The following is a 25,619-nucleotide window of genomic DNA, read 5'->3' as shown; positions in this document are numbered from 1 at the left end:
AAAGCACAAAGATGTTCTCATGAGACATATCAAGTGGTTTATAAAGTATTAGAAACAGGGGTGTGTTTGTGAATGAATGACGTGTGTACGTCGTAGTATTATGTTTATTGTAGGGGGCGGCCTGCCTCGGGGGAGGCCTGCCTGGAGACACGGGGTCTGAGGAGGCCATGTGAGCGATGGCCCCTGGACGTGGGATACCTTTTGAAGTGTACATGCTGTTTGGCACCTTGGCCTTTTGCGCCCGTGACAGCCCCCCAAGCCGGCGCTCATCCCCGGGTGCGAACCGCCTTTGATAGAGGGGGTGGGATGGATGGGCCTGGGCCGTGCAGATAAGGCACAGGAAGACTGCTGAATGGAGACACACTTATGTGGATTGCAGGGGGACGGCCTGCCTCAGGGGAGGCCTGCCTGGAGACACGGGTCTGAGGAGGCCATGTGAGCGATGGGCCCTGGGCGTGGGATACCTTTTGAAGTGCACATGCTGTTTGGCACCTTGGCCGTTTGCGCCCGTGACAGCCCCCCATGCCAGCGCTCATCCCCGGGTGCGAACCGCCTTTGATAGAGGGGGTGGGATGGATGGGCCTGGGGCGTGCAGGCAAGTGTGTGGGAGCGAGGGGCCATCAGGCCCCTCTCATCCTTTACTTCTCAGTAGAAACTCGTACCAAGTGCCTCCAGTAGTGGGTTCGCCCCTTGCCCTTATGTGATGTTAACTTTGGATGAGATTCGCGTAGATGGGAACACTGAGCAGGACATGGGGCATCCATTTTTGTACCCCCTTTCCACTCCATCTTGGTGACCAGGCCTCACTGCGATAGTACAGCGCGCAGAGCACATGGCCCACACCCTCGTTCCCACTCTGACTGGAAATCTCCAGAGGTATTTGCAACAGCTAAGAAATGTAACACATCACTCTTCCTCTGAGATCACGGTCCTGCATGTGAACCAGCCTGAACCAAGCACATAGCTCGTTCATCTCCACAAACGTGTCCTTGCCCACGCACCCTCGCCAGTGGAAACTTACTGCCATTCTGACCCTGTGTCCCTGCAAGGTATTCTCTTCATGTGCCAGACCACTGACCACGCCATGATGCCCACCTAGCAGATCCCCAACTAACATTAGACCCCTACTGCAGTATATCGTTGCCTATCAATAACAAATGCCACATACCGGAGATTCTTGTGAGCACAGACCCACACTTCAAACAGTGTATTATAGTGGTCAAGACCCTTGACCTAAGGCCTGTATAATCCAATGTTAATTGATAGTATAGATATATGTGTGACTTTTATAGAAACATAACCAACTGAAAGACTTTGAACAAGTGTTATTTAGTGCATGCATTATTGATAATATATTATGTTAGCTTAGATAGTGACCACCCCGCTTCACAGCGACCTGACCTTCACCCATTCCGAGCACAGATGTCTGACGTCCATCCTTGAATGGAGACACACTTGATTCCTTTAAAAAAATCGAAACAACCGTTGTTAAAATATATGTGGTGTTTTACTTTGTATCTTATTTTGATGACACAAAAATACAAGACTTTAAACATTGTACAGTTCAGGTTGCAGCACAGCGAGAGAAAATCCCCTGCACTGACCGCTGTCACTCGGGAACGTTTCTCTTATGGCACGAACAGCACAGGCAGGTATCACTCTTCGAACGCGGTGTCCAAGCCTCCCGTGAAGCCACCATGTAAAGGAACGATAGGCCACCAGCCTGTACCACCTGTGAAAAGGAATGAAACAAACTTTTTATAAATGACCAAGATAAGTTTAATAAACGTTTGTTGTCAATGACAATTGTTGTAACTAATGGCATTCTGCTCGGACAAATGCTATCTAGACACTGCACACTATTGAACGCCTTTCGTGCGTTACAATGATATGTAGATGTAATTTTGGATATAGTAGAAGACCATGAAATAGGAGTGGCATGACAAGCAGAGTATACTTACTCGTTACTCGGATTACGAGGACGAACAGTTGCACGAAGTTTGTGCATAAGCACCATCATTATCCTCAACACGCACCGTGTGAAGCAGGCTGCCCTGAAGTCTGGCAGCTCGGTGATGCATTGCAGTCGTGGCTCGCCTTCCGAAATGTAGGCCACGCATCCCGAGTTTTCACAGCAGCAGCAGTTCTCGTCCTCGGTTGGCATCAGCTCGCACCGATTGCATGTGCACCAGGTGGAAACACCATCAATGCGACTAGGTCCAGGCTCTTCAGCTGTTGAATCGTCGTCCCAACTGCCGTCCGAAGACCCATCGTTTTCACGTGTTTCCATTTCCAGTAGTTCCTCCTTGGTATACTCGGGCTCGTACATGTAGGGCATTATTGTATCCATTGTGTGTTAAACAAACTAAAATCATTTATAGCAGTGGTACTGGTATCTGTTCACACGGGCTACAAGCAACGAAGGTAGCTGACCAGAGCACAGAAACGAGTCACAGAATACTCAAAGTAACACAGAGAGAGGAATGGAATCGAAAATCTGCTGCTGTGTGTTGTGAAACGGTCTGTTTATACTTATTGAGGAAAGAGGCGTCCTGCCATTTCCATGGCGACACGTCATTAGCTGAAGCGCAGTGAATGTTGACACGAGACGTGCTTTGGTGTTGTGAAATGGGCGGTACGCGGTACGCGTCTGCTGATGACAGGCTCAGGGGCGGGGGATATGATTTAGTGCCGCAAAAGCAGGTCAGCCAGGGCGATGGGGGAAATGATAGGATTATCACAAAATGGCGGCTCCCTGATGCCTGTTTTCGCGTGCGTTTTATGGATGAAAACTCGGGTAAGATCCATAGGAAATTTTTCTAAAATCGAGTGACTTAGGCTTAAAAACACATGGCCGACCCGTAGGGGTAATAAAAAAATTTGACCAAATCATTCCTTTGACTTACTTCTCGAAATCCTATATGCACGGTGTTTACCAACTGGTATGGGACTTACATATTAAGGTAAAGGGTGGGGTAAAGGATGAGTTAACCCTCAACTGTCCATGTACTGTTTTTTATTTACACTAGGCTCTGCTATGTGTTTTGTGTAACTTATTTTCCCCCTAATAAATATTGTATGTGTGAACTCTAGTAGGATTGATTAATTGTACCTTCCTGCCAGTCTTCCACCTCTTGGAGGTAAGCCTGACTGCTCTGCTACGGCTACCATTGGAGAGTGTGGTCTTTTTTTTAGGTGACACTGTTCTACCGTTAGATTGGATAATTCCACACTTCTCACCAAAGGGTTGTGAAAAAATCTCCCTAACAGTGACAAGCTGTTTATAGTATTCTGTCTGGTTGCCAGATACTGTGAAAAACTGGTCATTCAAATCTGGGCATCAAGGCAAGTTAATGTTAAAGTATATTTGCACCGTGCACTGTCACCAACTGAGTGGTCCCCTGGCACTCTGGCAGATCTGAAACAAAGGGGGGGTAGGTTAGGCATGCTAGTAGGATAAAGTTTGGAGAAGAGCAAGGGAGCTGTGAAGTACTGTTGGCAATTTCAGTTCGGTTATAACCGTTTGCTGAGCATATTGGTGTGTTATTGGGTTCAGAGTCCATCGTGTGCAGTTGCCTGTGGGTCTGTATGGTGTGGTTGTTGTTGCGGTGTGGTGAAGGGTTGCTGCGGTTTTAAGTGCGTGTGCGTTGCTGTGGTTATAAGAGGTGTGGTTGTGTTTGATTAGAGTGTGGGAGGAGTGGTGAGGTATTTAGTAGTTTTTTGGGTTGGTTAGTATCCTTGTTGTTAGGAAAGATGCATATTCCTATTGAGTTTCATTCATGATTTAGAGATGGCAGTTTCCTTTCGGTGATTAAGTTTCAGTGTCAAAGGCTGTTTCATCCCTCTGCCTTTATGCTAAGTTAGCTAATTTCGTGTTTCTATCTCTTTATTCGGCCAGCCCTTTTATCCCTGTTTGTCTTTACTGTGATCTAGTTTGGATTGATTTACTCATCAGCTGCGCCTGTAGCTTATGTCCTTTCCGAGTGGGTAAGGTTGTTGGTAGTGTTGGGCATGCATGCTAATTTCTGTTCTCATGGGGTTGTTGCTTGTGTTCTGTTCCATCTAGCATTGTTTCTCTTGTTTTCATAGGGGTTACCTTTAGTCGGCCTTGGGTGTTGTCTGTGCCATCATATTGTGATTCAATCATCATCTTATATTGTTGTACCTCCCACTCCCTCTTATTCCCTTGTCCCTCTCCACTCCCTCCTTACCATAATGTTAATTGTTCCTTTCACCGTTTCAATTTATGTTTTAATTATTACCTGTTGTTTATTGTCTCTCCCCTATCCCTTGTCCCTCTCCACTCCCTCCTCACATCAGCAATAATATAAATTGTTCCTTATACTGTTTGAGTTGTGATTCAATTACCATTTTATGCTTGTTGTATTTCTTCTAGTTCTTATGTACAGCACTTTGGATTAAAGGGCTATATAAATTCAATAAAATACAAATACAAAATAGTCAGTCAATCTGTTCTTTGTGTTTCCCGTTTGATTGTTTCAGTTTCAGTTAGGTTCTGAGGTGTTGAAGAAGAAGGTTTTTAGAAGGTTTCTGAATATTAGGTGGTCTTTGGTGTTTCCCATTTCTTTCGGGAGGTTGTTCCAGTTTTTTGCGGCTAGGTGAGAGAATGAGGAACCCCCTAGTTTTTTCTTGACATATGGTTTTGGCTCCAGGCGGATTTCATTGTTTGATCTGAGGAGTCTTGTTGGCTTGTAGATGGTTATTTTCTTTTATAGGAATTCTGCTCCCTGCCCGCTCATTGCCCTGTGTGTTATGCACATTGTTTTGAATGCGATACGATGTTTGATTGGGAGCCGATGTAGAATTTTTAGTGCTGCAGTGATGTGGTCTCTTCTGAATAGAGGAGGAGTCTGGTTGCTGCATTTTGGATGCGTTGTAATTTGTTCAGGAGGTATTCCGGCATCCCGAGGTAGAGGTTGTTTTCATAGTCGATTCTTGACATGATGAAGGCGCCGGTTGTCAGTGTTTTGTGGGTGAATGAGAGAAACGGTAGGATTCTTCTTGTTGTGTGACAGGAAGAAGCATTTCTTAATTATTACGTTTACTAGTGGTTCTAAGGTTAGGGTTGTCCATTAGGAATCCCAGGTTTCTTACTACCTTAGATGATGTGGGCATGGTTCCCATTTCCGTCGGCCAGGGAATGTAGGTGTTCTCTTGGTTTTTGGATATGATCATGATTTCTGTCTTTCCTGGGTTGATTTTCAAGTTGTTGGTGTTCATCCAATCAAAGATTTCTTTTAGACATTCTATTAGGTTTGAGTGATCGGCTTGAGTGTCTTCGATTGTGTAGATGATTTGAGGGTCGTCTGCGTAGTTGTAGCATGTAATGTATTTTTTGAAGATCCTGATTACTGGACTTTGGTAGATGTTGAAGTATAGTGGTGATAGTGAGGATCCCTGTGGTACTCCACAGTAGTTAACTCATGGAGTAGATTTGAAGAGTTTTATCCATAAGGTTTCTGTTCTGCTTGCTAGGAATGATTTAATCCAGAGTAGCGCCATGACCGTTATACCTATATCTTCCAGTCTTTTGATAAGGGTGTCATGGCTTACTATGTAGAAGGCTGCGGAGAGATCAAGCCGAATCAGAGCCGAGGTTGAGTTGGAGTCTGCGTTTGTTTTTAAGTCGTCCCAGATGGATAGCAGTGCTGATTCTGTTCCTCTTGCGTGTCTCAAGCCGACTTGTGCTTGGTCTAGCAGGTGGTGTTTTTCTACATATTTTTGGGTTAATTTGTGTATTTATGTTTCTAGGTGTTTTGCCGGGCAGGGAATGTTTGAAATCGGTCTGCAGTTGGAGAGGTCTTCCACATCGCCACTTGTGTTTTTTAAAAGTGGTTTGATATATGCTGATTTGAAGGATCGTGGTACAGTCCCTGTTGAAAGCGACAGATTTAAGAGGAGATTTCTGTAGTATTCTGATGGCGTTCCTTGTGCGAGGATTGATTTGTAGACGTCAGGGGGCAGGGATCCATGGGTGATCCTGCTTTCTTGCTGTGTTCAACCAGCTTGACGAATGTCTCTATTGATATTTCTGGAAAGGTTTGGAGTTTGTGTTGTGGTGCCGCGTCGGGTCCGGTTGGTTGAGTGTTAGGGTTGGTTGGTCTGTTTTGTACGATTTATCGGATGTCGTTGATTCTGTTTTTTAAGTTGTTGCATCGTTTCTGTGAGGGTATTGGAGTGTTGTCGCAACGTGGTGGGTTTCTCATTTCTTTCATGATGTTGAACATTTATTTTTGTGTGTTGGTGGCATTGGTGATTCTGTCATCATAATGCCTTGTCTTTGCCTTTTGAATTTCCTTCTTATATGATCAGGTTTATAGTGATAATGTCGAAAAAAAATGTCGACTTACAAAAATGTCGAAAAAAAATGTCGAAAACAATGTCGAAAACCTATACATATAATGAAAAGAGTCAATTTTTTGAAAAAAAAATGTCGAAAAAAATGTCATTTAGCACTATCAATAAATACATAAACAAGAAGAGTCCCCCCCAACCCCCCCTCACCCAACACCCCCCTGCCACCACCCAACACCCCCCCACCTCCCTCTCACCCCTCATACTCAACACATTTTAATTATATATATATATATATATATATATATATATATATATATATATATTTATTTATTCAATAAATAAATAAACAAGAAGAGTATCATTTACTAGGGAAGGGGGTCCCCCCCAATCCCCCTCACCCAACACCCCCCTGCCACCCCCCCACCACCCTCTCACCCCTCATACTCAACACATGTTAATTATATATTTATTTATTCAATAAATAAATAAACAAGAAGAATATCATTTACTAGGGGGGGTCCCCCCAACCCCCCCAACCCCCCTCACCAAACACCCCCCTGCAACCCCCCCCACCCCCCTCATACTCAACACATTTTAATTATATTTATTTATTTTTTTCTAAAAATTCGAAAAAATGTAGAAAAAATTTGACATTATTGGTTTTCGACATTATTTTTTTTGACCTTTTTTTTCGACATTTTGACTGTCGACATTATTGCATTCGACATTATCACTGACCACCATATGATCAGATTTGTTTCTGGAGCTGTTTTTATCTTGGTCATATTCTTTCCTCCATTCCAATTCCAGCTTCTTGATTTTCTTTTTCATGGTGCTTAGTAGTAGGGTGAACCATTTTGCCATTGCTCTTTTTCTTGAGGGGGTCAATGGTTTTTCCGGGTTGATGTTTTCGATTGTATCAGCAATCCATTTGTGGAGTAGCTCCACTTTCCCGTCTCGGTCTGCCTTCTCCAGTTCTGACGTTGAAGGTTTGGTCGTCTCCAGTTGTTCTATTAGGTTGCGTGCTTTGACGGTTTTCCAGTTTCTTTTTGTGGTGGTTGGGATCTTGAGGGGCTATATGCAGACTTGAGTTGGTAGTGTGATCACGAATGGAATGATGAGGTGGTCGCTCCAAAGTATTTGTATTGGTGGTGCCATGATGATAAAGTTTTTTCTTGGCGAATATTGCATCAAGGGTGTGTCCTGCTGAGTGTGTTGCACCTTTGACCAACTGTTGTAGTTTCATGGTCGTTAGCTGCCCAATTAGTGAGTTTTGAGAGTTGGCTTGTTTTTCTACGAACCAAATGTTGAAGTCCCCCAGGATTATTAGATGTTCGTGCTCGATGGCTATGTTGGTGATGGCTTCTATGAAGTTTTCGACGAAGGTTGCATCGTATGTCTGTGGTCTGTAAACCAGTATGAATTTAATGTTTGTTTTCGGATTCGCCGATAGGTGTATGACCATGGATTTGCAGTTCATGATGTTAAGAGGTTTGTCCGTTTTACTTTCAGGTGTTCTTTGAATGCTATTGTAAGGCCTCCTCCTTTTTTATTTTTCCTGTTTCACTGAAGGCATTTGAAGTTGGTAAGGTGGCAGTTTTGGAATGTGATTTTGTAGTTGTCATTCAGCCATGTTTCTGTGATAAATAGGATGTCGATGCCGTCGTCACAGAGAAGGTAGAAGATCTCTGTTGAGTGTTTTGACATGGATATTACGTTTATTCGGTTGCAGTGGATTTTTAAGGTATAGTTTGGTTTGTACTTTTTTGTTGGAGTTGTCTTCTGACTCGTGTTAAGGTTCCCTTCCAAGTCGATCTCTAGTTGTGGTGTTGGTACAGTTGTGTCAGTGTCGTCGAAAAGCTGTTCTAGGTTCAGTCTTGAGTTTTTGTTTTCAGCAGGCTCGTCTTCTAAGTTTTGTGGCTGTCCAGCAGAGGGTTCTCTTGTTTTTGTGATTTAAGAGGTTAGGGCGTCGATTATGTTCATGTAATCTCTAGTTTTGTGTGTTCTTCTTCTGCGTGGTTGTGTTTGGTTGCGTTCTTGATTTGTGCGTTGGGTCGGTTTGTTGCGAGCTATTGAGTTAGGTATAGGGATTCCTCTTCTCTCGGCGTTGGTTCTGTTATTGTTCTGGTCTACGGGTTTCAAGACTTGATTGTCGTGAAGATTAGAGAGACCTCTGTCCACAAGTACCACACAAGGAGAAAGTAACACCACTCTCTGTGCAATCCTTGAGGCCACAGGTGGGAGATGCCGTAAGCCCAGAACCATGGAACACTGGAAACCCCAAAGCCGCTGTAAAGCAAAATGCCTGATTAGCACCAAACAATCACAGTAACCGATACAATATACATGAAGGCTTGTGATTGGCTTACCTAGCAAGGGCAGTGATGTTGCTGCTAACCACACTGGGCTTAGGGAGTGGGTCCGTGGGGGACACATGAACAGCACCCCAGATGGAGGCAAGGGTGAGTTGGGAGAGCTCACTGTGGTGTGTAGCAAACACCGACTGGCCCACCTGTAGATGACGTTGGCGGAAACAAGTAGGTCCGTGAAACAATCCTGAAGTCTGTAAACAACACTTGGAGAGCGGATTCAGAACACCAAATCAGCAGGGTTAATCCAAAGGAGTCCATGATGCAAATCCAAGCTCGAAGTCCGTGAAGCAAGAGCAAAAGCGTCAAAACAGAAGGGAAAATCCGAAAGGCGTCCGTGTAGCAATTCCGAGGTTGAGGTCTGTGAAGCAAGATCAAACCGTAATCGCCGTACAGGGTTCCAAGGAAACAGCTGTGAAGCAAGGAGCATAGGGCGCGTCACTGGTTAAATACAGATCGCTTCCTTGTCACATGACACGCAGCAGTATCACGTGAACAGGAATTCGTACATCATGACCGGGAACCAACAGTCACGTGATACGAACGCAATCGTCTGCAAATGCCTACCCCAATGCGCCAGGGCAACTGCCACTGTAAGAAGGGGTGCAATCAGGACTGCAGACGGCGCCTGCCGCGCCTTGAATCGGTGAACCGTCCCAGAGGGAAACGTGGAACCGGCCGCTCACATGACCCCTGCCCTATGTGAGTAGTAGAGGAGTGAGAAGCGGGGCCTGGGAGCGCTATGGGGCACTTAGATGTGTGGTGCATGACAGGAGGGGGCGGGATATGTGTGGGTGTGTGGTGCATGACAGGAGGGAGCGTGACAACGGGAGTGTGTTCTGCAGTTGTGGGTCTTTGGTGGTGTTCAGTTGGGTTTGTTCTTTCTGCTCTTTGTCTTTCCTTTGGTCCAATTCATTTCCGTGGCATTTTGAGTTTTGGTTGGTTTTTGTTCAGTTCATTGTTGCAGAGTTGGTCTTTGTGCTTTTAGTCCGGCTGTCTTGTGGTGTTGGACTTGGTGTGGTGGATTGTCCGATCCAAGCTTGGGCTCTGTCTGTTGGGGTGGTCTAGTCAGGTGATATTGCTAGGGTAGTTCAGTCGCTGTCTCGAGTATGGGCTGGCCGGTTGGGAAGGTCTACTAGGGTTATATCGCTAGGGTGTTTTCAGTGGCTGTCCCTAATGTGGTTTTCCCTGGAAGAGACTTACAGCAACAGACACATCTCTGTGGTGTGAAGCAGAATACTGTTCACAGCACCGTCTCAGAATGTCAGGGGGCCAATGATCACAGTACCATCTCGCTGCGTCAACCTCTAGAAGTGGTTTACAGGCCTTCTTGCCAATTCAATAATGTTGTGTGGTAGGCCAATATTCCAGATTAATAGTCACGGTACTGTCCCTGTGTGCCTATAATCACAGTACTTTCTCAAGGAACAAGTTAATAATCACAGTACTGTCCTAGGAGGAACAAGCTAATAATAACAGTATTGTCCTAAAGGAACAAGATAATAATCACAGTACTATTCTAGGATGCACAAGCTAAAAATCAAAGTATTGTCATAGAACCGCACAAGTCAATAAATGTAGTACTATTCTATTGTATTGCTTTCTAGGTGTGATTCAAGTTAGTAAATTGTAAACTCTAAGGGTACGGCCCAGTTCAATAATCACTGTACTATCCTAGAAGGCACAAGCCAATAATCACAGTAGCATCCTAGAAGGTGCAAGTCAATATTCAGAGTACTTTTCTATAGCAGCGCTTTCTAGATGTGATTCAGGTCAATTTGTGCTAATCTCTATGGGTAGGGCGCAGTCTAACAATCACACTGTTATCCTAGAGAGCATAAGCTAATAGTCACAGTGTAATCCTAGAGGGGACAAGCTAATGATCACTGTGCTATCCTAGAAGGCGCAAGCTAATAAATCACAGTGTAGTTCTAGAGGGCACAAGCTAATAATTACAGTGTAGTCCTAGAGGGCACAAGCTAATAAATCACAGTGTAGTTCTAGAGGGCACAAGCTAATAATTACAGTGCAATCCTAGAGGACACAAGCTAATAATCGCAGTACTTTCCTGGAAGGTGCACGTTAATATTCACAGTGCTATTCTATAGTGGTGCTATAGAAATGTGAATCAGGTCAATTTGTGCTAATCTCTAAGGGTAGTGTGCAGTCTAACAATCGCAGTATTATCCTAGAGGGCACACGCTAATAATCACAGTGCAATCCTAGAGGGCAAAGACTAATAATCACAGTACTATCAATACTAATTATTACACAGTACTAATCACAGTTGCTTAAGTCTGCTACCAATTTACCTTCCCATTTCTTTTTATGGAACACCCACATCCAATATTTTGGTTATATCTAGGTTATTCAATACATGGGCTAATGTGATGGTGGAGCAGCATGCAGCTTGGAAATACTGTGGGATTAAACATTTTAGTTATAGAGCAGATGGGATCCCTGTAATGTTTATTGCTTTCCATTTGAAGCAACATTTTGACCATCTACCTTCACTTTAGGCAGACCAGAATTATTCACATGATTGAAGACGATGGCTTAAGATGACAAAGTATCTGTTTTCTCTCTGTGTCGCTCAACTATGTAAAGATGAAAAGCTAGCCATCGCTGGTCAGTGATGAGCCACCATAGTTTTCCTGGCACTCCGTGGTCAGCTATCATAGCTTCCCTGAAACTGAGCACATGTCTCTTTAAGGAAGGTAGTCTCTCTTTGTCCTCTTCCCTTGACCACATGAATGATAAAGCCACATATCTAACTCTGCTATGAATAGGCACACCCTGTTCAAACCCCGAATAGATGAATTAACTCTTATAAAAATTAACCTTACCTAAGCTAGGGTCAGCGCAGTTTTTCCTTCCTTCGGCAACATAATGATCTGTCAAACCAGAATCCAACTCTTCATCCATCCCCAAAAAATTTTCAGAATTGATAGCATGATATCCTATTAGAAAAACAGGCATTCACCATTAATGACTTACTTGGGGAACTGCAAAGGACATAATGTGTCATTTCTTTTGGTCTGTTTGAATCACAGGAAAAGAAGAATTTATTAGATTGTCACGCTTTTTTTTTTCAAGTTTATTTTTTTTATTGAAATCTCGCACCACATAAAATACATCTTTACAAAAAAAAAAACAATCGTATAACATCATAACTGATTGACATTCATGTACCGAAACTTCATTTTATCCGATTAACAATATAACTGTTGCTCTTAATACTCTTTGGCAACTTCCTATTAAACAGTTTAGGAAAAATTAATTAGAGCTGGGTTTACATACCGTTCAGAAGGGAAAAGAGGAGAAGAAGAGGGAGAGAGAAAAGGAAAAAAATTCAAAAAAATAAAAGCCCAGTAAAAATTGTGTCCTTGGTACTATTATCTAAGATGCATATTTCATACAATCTAGAATCATTGTCATGGGTTCAGCAGGTATTTTACAAGTCTTGGTTGGAAGAACATATGCTCTTTTTCTGTCACATAGGGCCTCATTACGACCCAGGCGGTAAGTTACCGCCTGGGTCGTACCGTTACCACCATGGTGTAAACTATGTTTACACCATGGTGGATGGCGGATTTACCGCCCCATTCCAAGGTGAGTGGGGCGGTAAATCCCCATTTCCCATTTTACACTTCCCCATTCCCATTTTTGCCCCATAGGGCATAATGGGAGTGGGGAAGGCGCTAATTACGCCACCGTAAATTACGGTGGCGTAATTAGCACCATGGTCCCTTAGCGCCATGGATTTTAACGCCTGCAAAAAGCAGGCGTTAAACTCACCATGGCGCAAAGGGACCTCGGAATCAGGCGTTAAGGGTCGGCGCCATTTACGGCGCCGTTAACCCCTTAACGCCTGATTCGTAATGAGGCCCATAGTCTAAGAATGGTCCCCACAGGCGCATAAACATAGCGAGCTTTCTGTCAATCGTGGCTGTCAGTTTTTCCATTGCAAGTAGGTCCCAGACCTTTACCCACCAGTATGCAATGTGTGGACCTTCCACTTCTTTCCAAAATCGGGCTTGCGTGAGCCTAGCAGCCATAAGTAGATGGGAGACTAGTTCCGCTCTGGGGCCCAACAGTGGGTATGAGCTATCCTCGGGAATGTCACCCAACAGCAGAATTTGCGGGTCCATTGGAACTAATGTATCACAAATCTCCTTGATTTTGGATCGTATCTCCAACCAAAATGATTGTAGTGTTGGGCAGTACCACCACATGGGTCCCAGGTCACCTCTCTCGCCACATCTATGCCAGCACCTTTCTGGGATCTCTGGGTTCATTGCATGGAGTTTATGTTGAGATAGGTACCAGCGGTAGCATAGTTTGACAGCACCCTCTCTGACCGCCGTGCAGCGTGAAGTCTTATGGGCACTACTCCATATCTTCTGCCAAGAGTCTTGGGGAATCATAATCCCCTAATTCCTTTTCCCATGCAAACATGTAGGGTAATTTATCTTCCAACGGTACATTCTCCAGGAGGCGATAACAAGTAGCTATTCTATGAGTCTGTTGGCCCTCCAACACTGTCAGTTCTATCCCTGTAGGGGGTCTGTTAGCTGCTCATTTTAAGCTCGAGTGTGTGACCCAATGGTGCAGTTGCAAATATCTGAACCTCTCTTGTTTCGGGGAGCCCACATTTCGACTTGCATTGTTCAAAGGTCAAAAGGTGTGTTGTTATCATAGAGGTCCTGTAAACCTTAGGGGTTTCCCTTCTGACCGGAGGTGATAAGCATTCGGTTGGAGGCCTGGAGTGAAGGCCAGATTCTGGGTGATAGGAAAAAGGCGGCCCAAACCGGCTGAGAAACCTCGTTGTGCACAGGCTTTATCCCAGCAGCGAAGTGTGTTTATCGTGGTTGGGAGAAGGGAGATTTGGTGGGTATGTGCTTCTTTTGGGAGAAATGGCAAGAAATTCAGGGGGACGGAGACATTGCTTGTCCGATATCATACCACTTAGGTAAAGCCTCACTCTGACTCGACCACCCCAGCATCACTGCTACCTGAGCCGCTCTGAAGTATCTTGAGATGGAAGGGAGTCCTAGGCCTCCGGACGCTTTCACCCTCGTAAGAAGTCTGCGCGGGAGCCTCGGTTGTTTCCCTTGCCATACAAACCTGCCAATTTTTGTAGTTCCAGAGATCTCGTTCCGGGATTGTTATTGGGAGAGCACGAAATGTATATAGGAGCCTCGGGAGCAGAGACATTTTGACTGCGCTAATACGACCGAACCATATCATCTCTTCCGTTGTCCATCTGTGCAAAGTGTCCCTGGCTTCCTTGAGGAGGTTAGGAATGTTGGCTTTTAGCAGGCCCTCGTAGGTTGGAGCCAAGCGCACCCCTAGGTACGTAATATGTGTGGAGTGCCATTGAAATGGGTATGTATTCTGCAGTGCTAGTAGAGTGGACTGGGATTCCGACAGCCCCATTCCCATTGATTTTTCGGAATTTATTGTGAACCCGGAGACCACAGCAAACCGAGCCAATGAGTTCATGAGGGTGGGTAGGCAGCTATGGGTGGCTCTAAGGAAGCAGAGCACATCGTCCGCGTACAACGCAACTTTGTGACATTTCCCCTTGTGCTCGAATCCCTGGATCTCCGGGTGAAGGCAAATGTGTTGGGCAAGGGGCTCCATCGCTAATGCAAACACCAACAGCGACGGTGGGCATCCCTGCCTGGTGCCCCTGCGCAGGGGTATTTGAGCAGACCATTGTGAGTTGACTCTCACGCGAGTCGAAGGAGTTTGGAAGTTTGACAGTATAAGTCTAGAGAATTAATTGCTGAAGCCAAAATCTTTTAAAACTAGGTCTAAGTATTCCCAGGACATACTGTCAAATGCCCTATGAGCGTCTAAATACAGGAGAGAAAGGGCGCCCGGGATTGATGGGGCTAAGGATATCAGGTCTACAGCTCGACGGATGTTATAATATGCCGAACGGCCCTAAATAAATACAGTCTGGTCTCGGTCTATAACGAGGGGCAGGACCTCTCCTAGGCGACGGGAAATGACTTTGCTATATATCTTCGCATCTGAGTTCAGAAGAGCGATAGGGCCATAAAATGCGCATTCTGTTGGGTCATTTCCCGGTTTTAAAATTAGGGTGGTGGCAGACTCCGCCATCGTCTGTGTGACAGCTCCTTCTTCCCACAGGGAGTTAAATAGTTTTGTGAGGTGGGGTGTAAGTTCAGCTCTGAAGATTTTGTGAAACTTATTGGTAAACCCATCAGGTCCCGGGGCCTTGCCAGTGGGAAGGGCTTTGATTGTATCTTCGACTTCTTGGGCAGATATAGGGTCCTCTAATGAGGCCTGTAAGTCTTGTGGGATTTGTGTGACTCGCGCCTCTGTTATACATTTTTTGGCAGTTTGTGGATCCCCGACATGGGAGGCTGCTTGCTCTCTAAAGAAGGTTTCTACAATGCAGAGTTTGCCCTCCTCAGAGGAAACAGGTCTGCCCAAGTGGTCGCTCAGGGAGTCTATCCTATTCCGCTTTGCTTGCTTTTTAAGTTTTGCTGCCAGTAGCCTGTTAGCCTTGTTCCCTTTTGTGTAGAAGTATTGTTTTACCCGCAACATATAATGTGCCGCTCTTGATGTACGGTGCGCTTCGAATGCCTTTTGTGCTACGCGGAGGTCCCTCAGGGAGCAGCGCAAGCTCTTGCCCTTATGTATTGTTTCAAATTTACAAACCTCTCCCTCTAACTGGGACTGCAAGACCTTCCTAGCCCTCCCTCTCTGTGTAGCTTGTTCTATCAGGTGCCCTCTGATAACAGCCTTTGCAGCATCCCACATTACCCCAAGGCCCGTGTCCCCTGTGTCATTCTCCTGAAAAAAGTGCCTAATGGTTTCAGCTGTATGGATGCGGATTGCCTCGTCCTCCAATAGGAGATCATTTAGTAGCCCCAATTTCGTTTTCAACATTAACATACCGTCGGCAACAATGGGCGTAATCCGACTTGGGCGCCCCGATGAGATGTTTTATACAACTTTTGCAATCCATAAAATCCCCTTGCGGGTAGTGAGCCCCGTAACAAAGTAGTGCAAGTGGGTGGTCCATTGACAGATCAGAATTCTGTGTGATTGGCATCGCGAATCCCACTCCAGGCAAGCGTCTCGTCCATTCCACAGCAGGTGTGTCAATGGCATGCCAGCATTGATCTCTTAGAGGCCACGGTTCGGACCATGTCATGGGGATTTAGTTTGCATTATCTACCCTCTTCCAACGTTTTCCGGCATTACATGTTTTGCCTCACGGGTGGCCTTCGAAATGTTCGATAAAGCTCTCATGCGTCTCTGCCAGCGCAATTTCCCATGCCAGCCTTCAGGACACCCGTCCGTCGCGTCTCTCGGGGCACAATCCACCCGATTATCAGGGTGTGTTTCCCATTTACGTAGGTTTACCACTGTTCAGCGGGGTGCTGACTTGTTCTTGGCGGACGTTTGGGTCGTTCGGCGAGAGGTGAGTGTCTGCGTCATCCACGACTTCCATTTCCTGGTGGGAGGGACCTCTCACTCGCCGCCAACGCCTGGGCTTTCTCGTCTTTTGGAGTTGGTTGAAAATCATGATCTACCTCTATTCGAGGGTCTCGGTCTAGTGTGGACTCAGTAACTCCACCAGCCATTAGATCTTTCGCCTCTGCCTCCGAAGAGACTGTATAGTGCTGATTGTGAAAGTCAAAGATCAGCCTACAAGGGAATCCCCAGCGGTAATGGATTTTCTGGGCTTGTAACCATGAGGTCACCCTCTGTAATCGGCGTAGACATGCTAGGGTATATGGGGTTAGATCCTGGAACAGCTGTATGGACGGAATTGTATTGCTTATGATTTCTTGGAAGCTGCCATGATTTCTTCTTTCTGGTGAAAAAAGTGGACCCTGGTGAGGACATCCGGAAGGAGATTTCTCCTCTGCTGGACCGATGAGTATACGTGGTGCATCCTGTCTAAGATTAGTGCTTCAGTGGGGGGGAAGGCTCAATATATTCCGGAACAGATCGCTTACATAGTTGGCCAACTCCTGGTCCGAAACCTGCCGGGGAATCCCTCGAAGGCGTATGTTGTTCCATTTAGACCTATTTTCAAGGTCTGCCTGTTTACCCCATATGTCCTCCAGGTGTTCCTCGATCGTCCGCACTCATTCCATGAGCACTTCAGTATCGTGTGTTTGCTCGCATGTTACATTTTCTAGGTCATTAACCCTAGCTTCAAGTTCTCCCAGGTGGGTAGTTAGTTCAGACAGCGATCTAGCCAATGAGTCTTTTGAGGTGTTTATTTCAGCTTTGATCTCGTGAGTAATCTCTTGTTTAAAAGATTAGCAGCTCCTCAAAATCCGTTTTGGAAAATGGCACGTCCAGGAGGCGCTCTATGGCGGGGGCTGGGTGGATGTCCACTGCCACTCTATGGCGCTGGAGAGTAGGTGTCGCCTGGGGTGTTGGAAAGGCCTTATTTTCCTGTGCTTTCTTCTTTCCTACTGCTTTGGGCATCGCCAGGGGAGCAGGGCACCGGGTCACGATAGCTCACGAATGGAATGAAAGTCCATGCGCTATTGGGGGCTGATGTAGTTAGCCAGCAGTTATGTGTGATTGTCCCGGATAATCAGAGGGGCCAAACAGTTCCCGACTGCACCGAGGATCCAAGATCAAAGCAAGCCAGTGAGAGTGCAGATCAGGAGGGCTAGCCTAGGGTTCCAAGAGCCATTCACCAACCCAGAACCAGTCCCCCCAGGCACAGCAGGCAGGTCACAATGAGAACCAAGGCTCTGAGAAGGGAGTAAGGGCACAGTCCATCCCAGCCCGGGAGCAAAACCGCGCGCCAGCCCGGGACAGTTCCGGGCAGACAGGATCACAAACTCACTTCAGTCACTTTCCTCTTCCGAGACAAGGCTGCTCTGGCATGACGCTTCCTGGGTAGGCTTCAGCCCTCGCAGAGCCACCGTCAAGCGGGCAGGCTCCGCAGCATCCCCGGCGTTCTATGGAGGCGGAGTAGTGTCAAGCTCTGCATTCGAATGGGGACGCCTCCATTCCCAGGCTCCAGCGGGATCCCCAGATAAGCAGCATGCCGTCCGGGCTATGAGCCCCAGGCAGCAGAGCGTCCACGATGAATCGCCTCTCCTCCAGCACAGGCGGGCCGCACACTATCACGTCCCCGGGGAGCCAGCCGCCTTCCTCCAGCAGCGTTCGCTCTCACATCGTGAGCCCCGCTCTCTCTTCCTCGCAGGTCGGAGGCTCCACACCATCAGGCCCGCTCCTCTATGCAGCAGGTCCAGTACGCTGCGTTCAGCCCTCACATCGGGCTGGCCGAGGATCCTAGGAGGTCCGCCAAATAAATGGCGAGCACTGCCATTTTGCCATTAACGGTCTCTGGGAGCCGGGGAGATTTCGGCAATTTTCTGTTTAATTCCGCTCCGATTTCCACGGGGATTGCTGTCCGGAGATCCGCCTTGAAGTCAGCCAACAGTCCTGTCAAGATGCTTCAGGGACATGGTTGCAAAACGCTAATATTGCGTTGTTCAGGGCTCCCTTCGGCGGAGCTCAAAACAGGCACAACTTCATTGCGCGCTGCCTAGCCATGCCACCCTTCTTCACGCTTTTTAAGATACATGACATAAGGATTTTTGAAAATGTAGCAGACACAAAACAAATGTCTAAATGAGAAGTACCAATGGAGCAGACATGGAGCAGACTACCAAACATTCAGACCTTACAGTGAACATATGTGCATTGCTTAAGTTGTGAACATTGGAGTGAATAAATTATCGCCAGACAAGTTCAGTTCTGTACAAAGGATACCCCCATTACATTCATAAATCAAGAACTGCACGGCAGGGCGGGGTTGATAGTGGGCCTGGAGTAAGGATAGGTGTGCGTCGCAAATGGGCTTTGTAATCCACAGATAAAGACAATGGATGTAAGGCGCTTTATTAATATTTTAAGCAAATGGTTTGTGAAGGCTGGCAGGGTTCAAACTGAGAGGGTTCCTACACTATCTTGTTCTCCTCATGGGCTCCCACAACCCTAGTCCAGATGCCCCTAACCACTGGAATGTCCCCAAAGTATTCTAAAGCATGGTAACCACTACTGTCTAGGCCTTTTCTAGTCTGGGAGTGGGTTTCTCTGTCCAACTCCCGCATGGAATTTCTAAATCGTCCTCTACCTTTCAGCAGACTGATTTCAAAGAGTTTTTCAACCAGTCTTTCCCCCTCCCACTATCTCGTTGCCTCCATTTCACCCTCTATATCCAACTCCACTCTACTCCCTCCCTGATTTTCCTAGTCTCCCTCTCTCTTTACCTCTAGCTCTTTCCTTCTACTCACACGTCTCTTCCTTTTCACCTCTCCTTTATGCTCTTCTCTCCTTAATCTTTGACGTCTCTTGCACTATCAGCATCTCTCTCCTCTCCCCTCTATCCATCCTAATCCCTTTCTCTCTACTTGCATCACTCTCCTCGCACCTCTGTCCTTCAATAACGTGTCTTCCTTTGCTTCACTTCACCCTCATCATTACTCCAACTACCATCTTGCACTCTCCCCACACCCTCCTTCCATACACTCACCATCACTCTTGATTTTCCCCAATGCTTTACCCCCTCTATCGTCACTCTCCTTTCACACACACCCTCCTCACTACACTACACACAACTGGTACCACTCACCCTCAAACACAATTGCTTACCTGCACTCTTACAAAACATTGTCAGTCTCCTTAGCACTCTGCTCCACCGTTCATCCTCCGCCTGATCTCTTGAGCCACAACCACTCCACCTGATCTCACCTGAACACCTTTCAATCTCCTTTGTGCTGGCTAGGCTTTTATAGCACAGCGTACCCCCTTCCAACACTCCTCCTGGCTTCCATTGGACTCCCTGGTCACATGCTCCCCTTAGCCAATCTCTGGCTGATCTATCCCCCTGGTGGTTGGGACCTCTCCTGGAAGGCTTTAAACGGGATTTAACCGTGCCCCCTTTCAGTCTCCATTTGCAGGGTGGCAGCTATATGCTCATGGTGCTTGCTTTCCTTAAACATGCACTGGCGAGTTTTATTTCATATGGGGGTTGGGGAAAATGTCTGCATCTCGTCTGCATCCCTGCAGTCACTCCTCACTCACAGTTAATTTTCTGCTGCTCCACCATTCCCATGGGATCAGTCGGAGGTTGGTAGGTTAGGTGCTGCGTGTCTACTTTATGTTTGGCAGGAAAAGACTGTCCATTCCATTCTTGTTCTCTATTCTATTCCCCTGGTTCCAGTATGGATTTTCTTCGTTGCACCCAGGTATATTTTGGCAGTTGTGGTTCTGAAAAAGACAAATGAGAACTCTGGCCAGAGGAGAGACTGACAGACATTGTCAAAGGGACAGTGGTATTAACTCATACACAAAGCATACCCAGGTGGGGCAAGAACTGCCCTCCCTCTCCCAACTCCCTATCCCCTGGACTGGCTTTGGTCTATGCCCTGGTAGCCACCTACCCCAGGTCAGGAGGTGGTACCTCTGACATGGTAATGACTGTCACCCTATCATATATGCTGAATCCAGGTTCATGCCTGCCAACTGCTGTAGGCCCCCCTGAAAACTGATGCCATGCCACTGTGTCACGAGCAATGGCCTTTCTTCATGGTGCGTAAACCAAAATGAAACTCAAACCCATGGAAAATAAAATCCAAAACCCGTTTCATGACGTGGGTCCAGCCGCAGCCCAAGATTGCTGTTTTTTTCATAGGTTCCCACAAAAGGCTCCACATTGTGGCAGCCTATACTGTGCTACTGATATGCTTTGGAGCTACTGCCAGCACTGACATGGTGTGGGAAACCCCACTTGCCTGACTTGGCCGAAGGGTTTTGCTTAAATGTTCTCAACAGCGAGTGAACAAAGGCACGCTGGAGCCTCTGCCTTCAACATACAATCTGACACTCAGGAGAAGGCCATGGCACAGCCAAAGTGATTTTGGAGGTGAGCTGGGAATGGGTCTAGCAGTGGACATCAAAAATAAGTGGTCCGCAGATTAACTGGGGGCTGCAGTAATTCAGTCTAAGGTGCTCCGTGAGTCAGGAAGGATGCTGTAGATATTGGGAGACTTATCCCATACTTTCAGAGCAGAGACTTGGATGTTGAGACGCAGGATGATGGAGCCGGGCTAAAGGCATCCTTGGATGAATACACTTTATGTACCTGATGAAGATACAGGCACTGCGAGATGTCAGATCTCTGGATTCTGATGATTTCTGTTTGGTGTTTATCGACAGGTCTCAATACAGCAGATGGCAGAAGAAGAGAGGCAGGATGAAACTTCCACACCCCACAGAGCTTTCAGTAAGACGAGTCCGATGAGCCAGCCAACTGAGGAATGCCCAGATGATGGAGTGTATATAGAATTCCTCAACAACTTCCACAAAGACATGAAGAGCAGCTTGAACACTTGAGTAGTCAGTACAATCCACTGAAAGCACCATGAAGAAGGTGGTAGGGGGGGGGGTCACAACATTAGAGCAATCGTTAGGGACAGAGGCTTGACACACTGGGAAAGTGGTCCACATGCGTTGAGAGGATACTGTGTGGCAATGATGAGTTAAAACACTGCGCTATAGACAGTTTTTGAGACTGGATATGAGATTGGAATCCTTTGACAATACCATATGAGGGACTCCACTTCTGTTTCTGTGTCTTCCAGTGGAGGATACAGTGGACACCCTTTGCCCTGATTTGTATTGGCTGCGTATATGTAGGAGACTGAAAAACACTGATGGAGAACCTGCTATTGACATTGTACAGACTTGCTACCAAGAGGCCTGCTTCTAACACCAAAATTAGAGAAACTATGATGGCAGTGCTATTATTTGCTGCTGAGATTTGGAGTGTGGTGCTGCAGGGGGTGCTTGAACGAAAACAAGTTTCCCTTCGGGACATTATGTGATTTCCTGACTTGGTCTGGGAGGAATATTTTTCAGTCCTGAGACTATGCATAGGAAAAAGGACGTATTATGCCACACTAAGGTGAGATCATGAGCCATAGGAAATCCGCAAACTCCACTGCTAATAACTTTTGACTCGCATGCCACCGAACTACCCCCCCCCTCGACCCCAACCCCTCAAAACGGAAATTATGTGAAAATTGAAAAGGTTATTAAGAAAGCAAAAAAACACTGTTTTCGGCATACTGCCATTCATTTTCCCATAGAGAGAAAGTCCAAATTTTAGCAAGCCAAAGGGCACAAACCGCTGCAAGGAATTGGACCAAATAATTAACAACTTGGGCATTGACTTAAATTTGGGGTAAGGTTTGGGGTTATTCCGTTCAGTAGTTTTTAAAATATTTGATGGGGGAGGGCGGTGCCTCCTTCTCCCAAAAATATAGCTACATCTGCCATGCTGCTTTGTAGCAGAGAGCTTTTTCAGAAATGAAAAACCGCAATGTTTTGTTTTGCTCGAAGCAAGCAATTACTGCAGTAATATCGGGGCAATGTGAAAACAAAAAGTGCAAAAAAAGCAATTTGGAGGAGGAAAAAGGTTGAAATCGCATCAGGCTAAAAGGAGCGCAGGGGCAAAGAGAACATCATGTGAAATTGGGAATGGTCTGGGGAGCCAGTTACAGTTCAGACATTTTCGCCTTCTCAGGGAAATCTCGCAAGATTACTGTGATAATATTGCAAGATGCGCTAAGAAACAAAAATGCTTCACACAAAGCAAAGTGTGAAAGGGAGTAATGGGTGGGGGCAAGGGAGGCCCAAATAAAGTTAGGAGAATGCGGGGAACCTAGGGAAAAGGAATGAGGCAAATATGGGGTGGGGCGCCTGGCAGTACTTTTAATTTTCAAGTTTTATCGCAGTAATTAGCAGGGGATTATCGGGGGAATGGAAACCAAGGGAAAAGATAAATGGGGGGGGGGACATCTGTTCTGATCAAATCTACTAGGCAGGGGGAAATGGGTCTTGTTCCAGTGGCCCTGGCCAGTGGGCCCCAAAGAAACCCATTGATGCAAAATGTGCAGCAGCAATGGCCAAAGGCTGTGGCCATGGGCCACGGCCGACAGCCATGAGGAGTGGGCTTGAAAGAAACCTAGTGTATTAAAGTCTCGGGAGGATAGCTCAGGGGCAATGTGCTCGCCTTAGAAGCAAGACGACACAGAGCAACACAGGTACAATCCCGGGTCCACGCTTAGAAACCTTGGGGTATTAAGCGCGTTATAAATAACCAATTACAAAGTATACAGAGGGCACGGCCAGGGCTGAAGGCCATGGATACTGGGCCCCAAGGAAACCTATAAGAAAGCCATGGCCATAGGCCAACGGCTAGTGGGCTCTAAAGAAACCTATTGGTGCAACATGTACAGGCCATGGCTAGTGGCTCTTGAATAAACTATGGTATAACAAAACCCTTGAAATTAATTGAAAACAACTTTAGTTAAGGGCAAGTTAAGGTGATCAGATTTATTGCAACAAAACCCTTGAAATTCAGCAGATGTGGTAGTGATGATCGACTTAACTCTGTGTGCCCCCGTTGCAAAGCCCATGAGTACATACAATATAGATGGGATTCACAATGACAAACATTAGAGGTCGGCAAGATAGCTCAGTGGGTTGAGCACTCGCTCCTGCAATCTGTGTGTGATCTGCAGATCGCAGGTTCGAATTCCAGCAAGGTTGGTGTGGTCTCTGTAACGTACTATATAAATAACACATTATTAGATCTTCGGCGTCATCAATGGGGTGGGGGGTACGGTGCCGAGTTAAGATGATCATGGCTTCCCACATCTGCTGAATTTCAAGGGTTTTGTTGCATCTAATCTGATTGCCTTAACTGTCCCTTAACTAAAGTTTTTTCAATGAATTTGAGATTAAAATGGAATTGGAGGCGCTTGGAGTAAACACCCTTTTGGCTTTTCCAATTAACCAAAAGGTAGGGCATAAGGAAAGAGGTACTGCTGCACTCGGGAAGAAGCAGTTGGGGCATTTTTGCAGAGTGTAAAGACAGAGGGATGATCCCAGCACACAGGCTTGTTTTACCACTGATGGGCGCATATTCGCAGATGACTAGGTTGCAGATAGCCGAATCAAAGATGTCTCCCAAGATGGTACACAATCACGGGTTGGAGAGAACAATTCTACTAACAGCCCATTGCTGATCAACATTGGTGTTTACCTTGCCTCTTTTTTCCACCTTTTCCCCCCCTCTCTTTTTTCAACCTGGTGTTGTAGGGCCCCAGGAGTTTTTTTCACTGTGTTAAAACTTGTTTGGTTTCGAGATTCTGCTACATGACAATGCAATAGGTAACGTCCAAAAAGCCAGAGAAAAAAAAAATGACTGAATGGGAGATTTGGCTGTTCAAAAATTCTGAACGGCCGAAAACTTTGACCAAATCCCCCATTCGGTGGCAAGGGCTGCGGGGGTGTCACCTGCACCCTTGCTCACTATATTGTAAGTGGGGGTTGCCGGGGTGTCCCTCGCAACCGGTCCGAAAAGTTTTTAAAAAAAGGGGGGAAAAAAGGAAAAGGACCCTTCGGCGCCGGTTCCCAATCACGGAAGTGAAAGGGAACAGGTTCGCAGGGACACCAAGAGTGTGCCGCTGCAAGGTAAGTTGGTGGGTGGGGGTGGAAGCCTGTGGCTTAAATTCTCATGGGAGGGAAGACCAAAAGTTATTTTGGGAAAAATAACCTTCAGTCTTTTCTTCCTTGAACATTTCAGCCGTGGGCTTCCAAGCCGCAGGCTTCCAACCCCAATCCAATGTAATAGACCTCTGCAGGGTGAATGTCTTGGGAGAGGGGTAGGGGACAGAGGAGGGGGGGTGGTACAGTTTTAATACTTGGAAGTTAAGAATTATGCTATAATCTTGTTTTTGATTAATGTTCTCCTGATACCTCAAATGTGAATTAGTCTGTTACATGTCAAATGGCAATAGGAATACCTTGACGACAAAAAAAATGTTGTAAATATGATGCGACAGCCCAAGCTGACAACCTGTAGAATAAAAGACATTCTTCAATGCCACTACTATCTATACAATATATGGATTCTTATTATTTATGCTTTTGGTTTTAAGGGACAAGCGCAACACGCTTGTCACATCATATTTACTGTTTCACACTTAGTAGGTGCTGATGGGTGCATCTACCTCGTGACATTGGCGACGCAGCTAGGCTCATTTACAACAGGTATTCAGTGGGCATAGCGCACACCATCTGGTCCTATACCCATACCCTAACTACAAAACAAATGTGATACACATGCTGGCTCTCGGACAGGATTGATAAACAGCACAAAGTGATTGCTCACTATGCCTTCTGTGCATAGTGAGGTACTAATACCAACCTAAGAAGCCACAAACAGTCTGCAGAGGTGTGGGTATATACTCTGACAGCATCTACCTATAAGGTTGTACTTGCTATTCCTCCCAAGGTGTGCCATCAGTCCTTTCCTATCCTTGCTGGGTTGAAGTTGAAGTGCATTTTCTCTCACATCTCTTGGGATACTCAGGACTTGGCATCTACTTTCGACGTCCCATGAAATGCGTGGTTTCCAACATTAACATTCACTTATAGTTCCATGGTGAACACCCTAGCCTAGGTATGCAATCATAGGTAATGGAATTATGGCTTCCTTATATTCCTCTTGTCGTCAAAGAAAGAAAATGATATGCTTTGAGCACCAAACAAGAAGCATAAGGTGAAATGGCTTTAGGAATTCTCAAGCTTCCAAAAACGGAAATCTTGAAAGCGACATGTTTGGAAGAACAGTCAGAGAACTCTAGCTTTACAATGGGCACTAGGGATCATTGTTCCCATAACACACTAAAGAGAAGGATACACTCAGTGTACACATGTATCAAGGTTATGCTGCAAGCTTTCCTGCAATGGGCTTCCAACTACCTCATACGAGAAGATATTCCAGCGTTTGCTGTTCGAATGGCTGGGAAGTTTTTCTAGTATCTACCAGAATATAGT

General features: G+C 46.1%; 1 protein-coding gene across 1 annotated transcript in view; it reads right to left on the bottom strand.

Annotated features, from left to right (window-relative positions):
- The window catches only part of LOC138481555 (zinc finger protein 2-like), a 258,357-nt gene that overhangs the window by 144,849 nt on the left and 87,889 nt on the right, over positions 1 to 25,619 (bottom strand). The window contains exon 4 of the mRNA XM_069613733.1: positions 11,534 to 11,647. Coding sequence (XP_069469834.1) covers positions 11,534 to 11,647 — 114 coding nt within the window. The remainder of the gene's footprint in view (positions 1 to 11,533; positions 11,648 to 25,619) is intronic.

This window comes from Ambystoma mexicanum, chromosome 5p (assembly GCF_040938575.1).
Source record: "Ambystoma mexicanum isolate Mex_15411 chromosome 5p, UKY_AmexF1_1, whole genome shotgun sequence".
NCBI lineage: Eukaryota > Metazoa > Chordata > Amphibia > Caudata > Ambystomatidae > Ambystoma > Ambystoma mexicanum.
The sequence above is the reverse complement of the archived record's forward strand: the minus strand, read 5'-3'. Positions and strand labels throughout refer to the sequence as shown.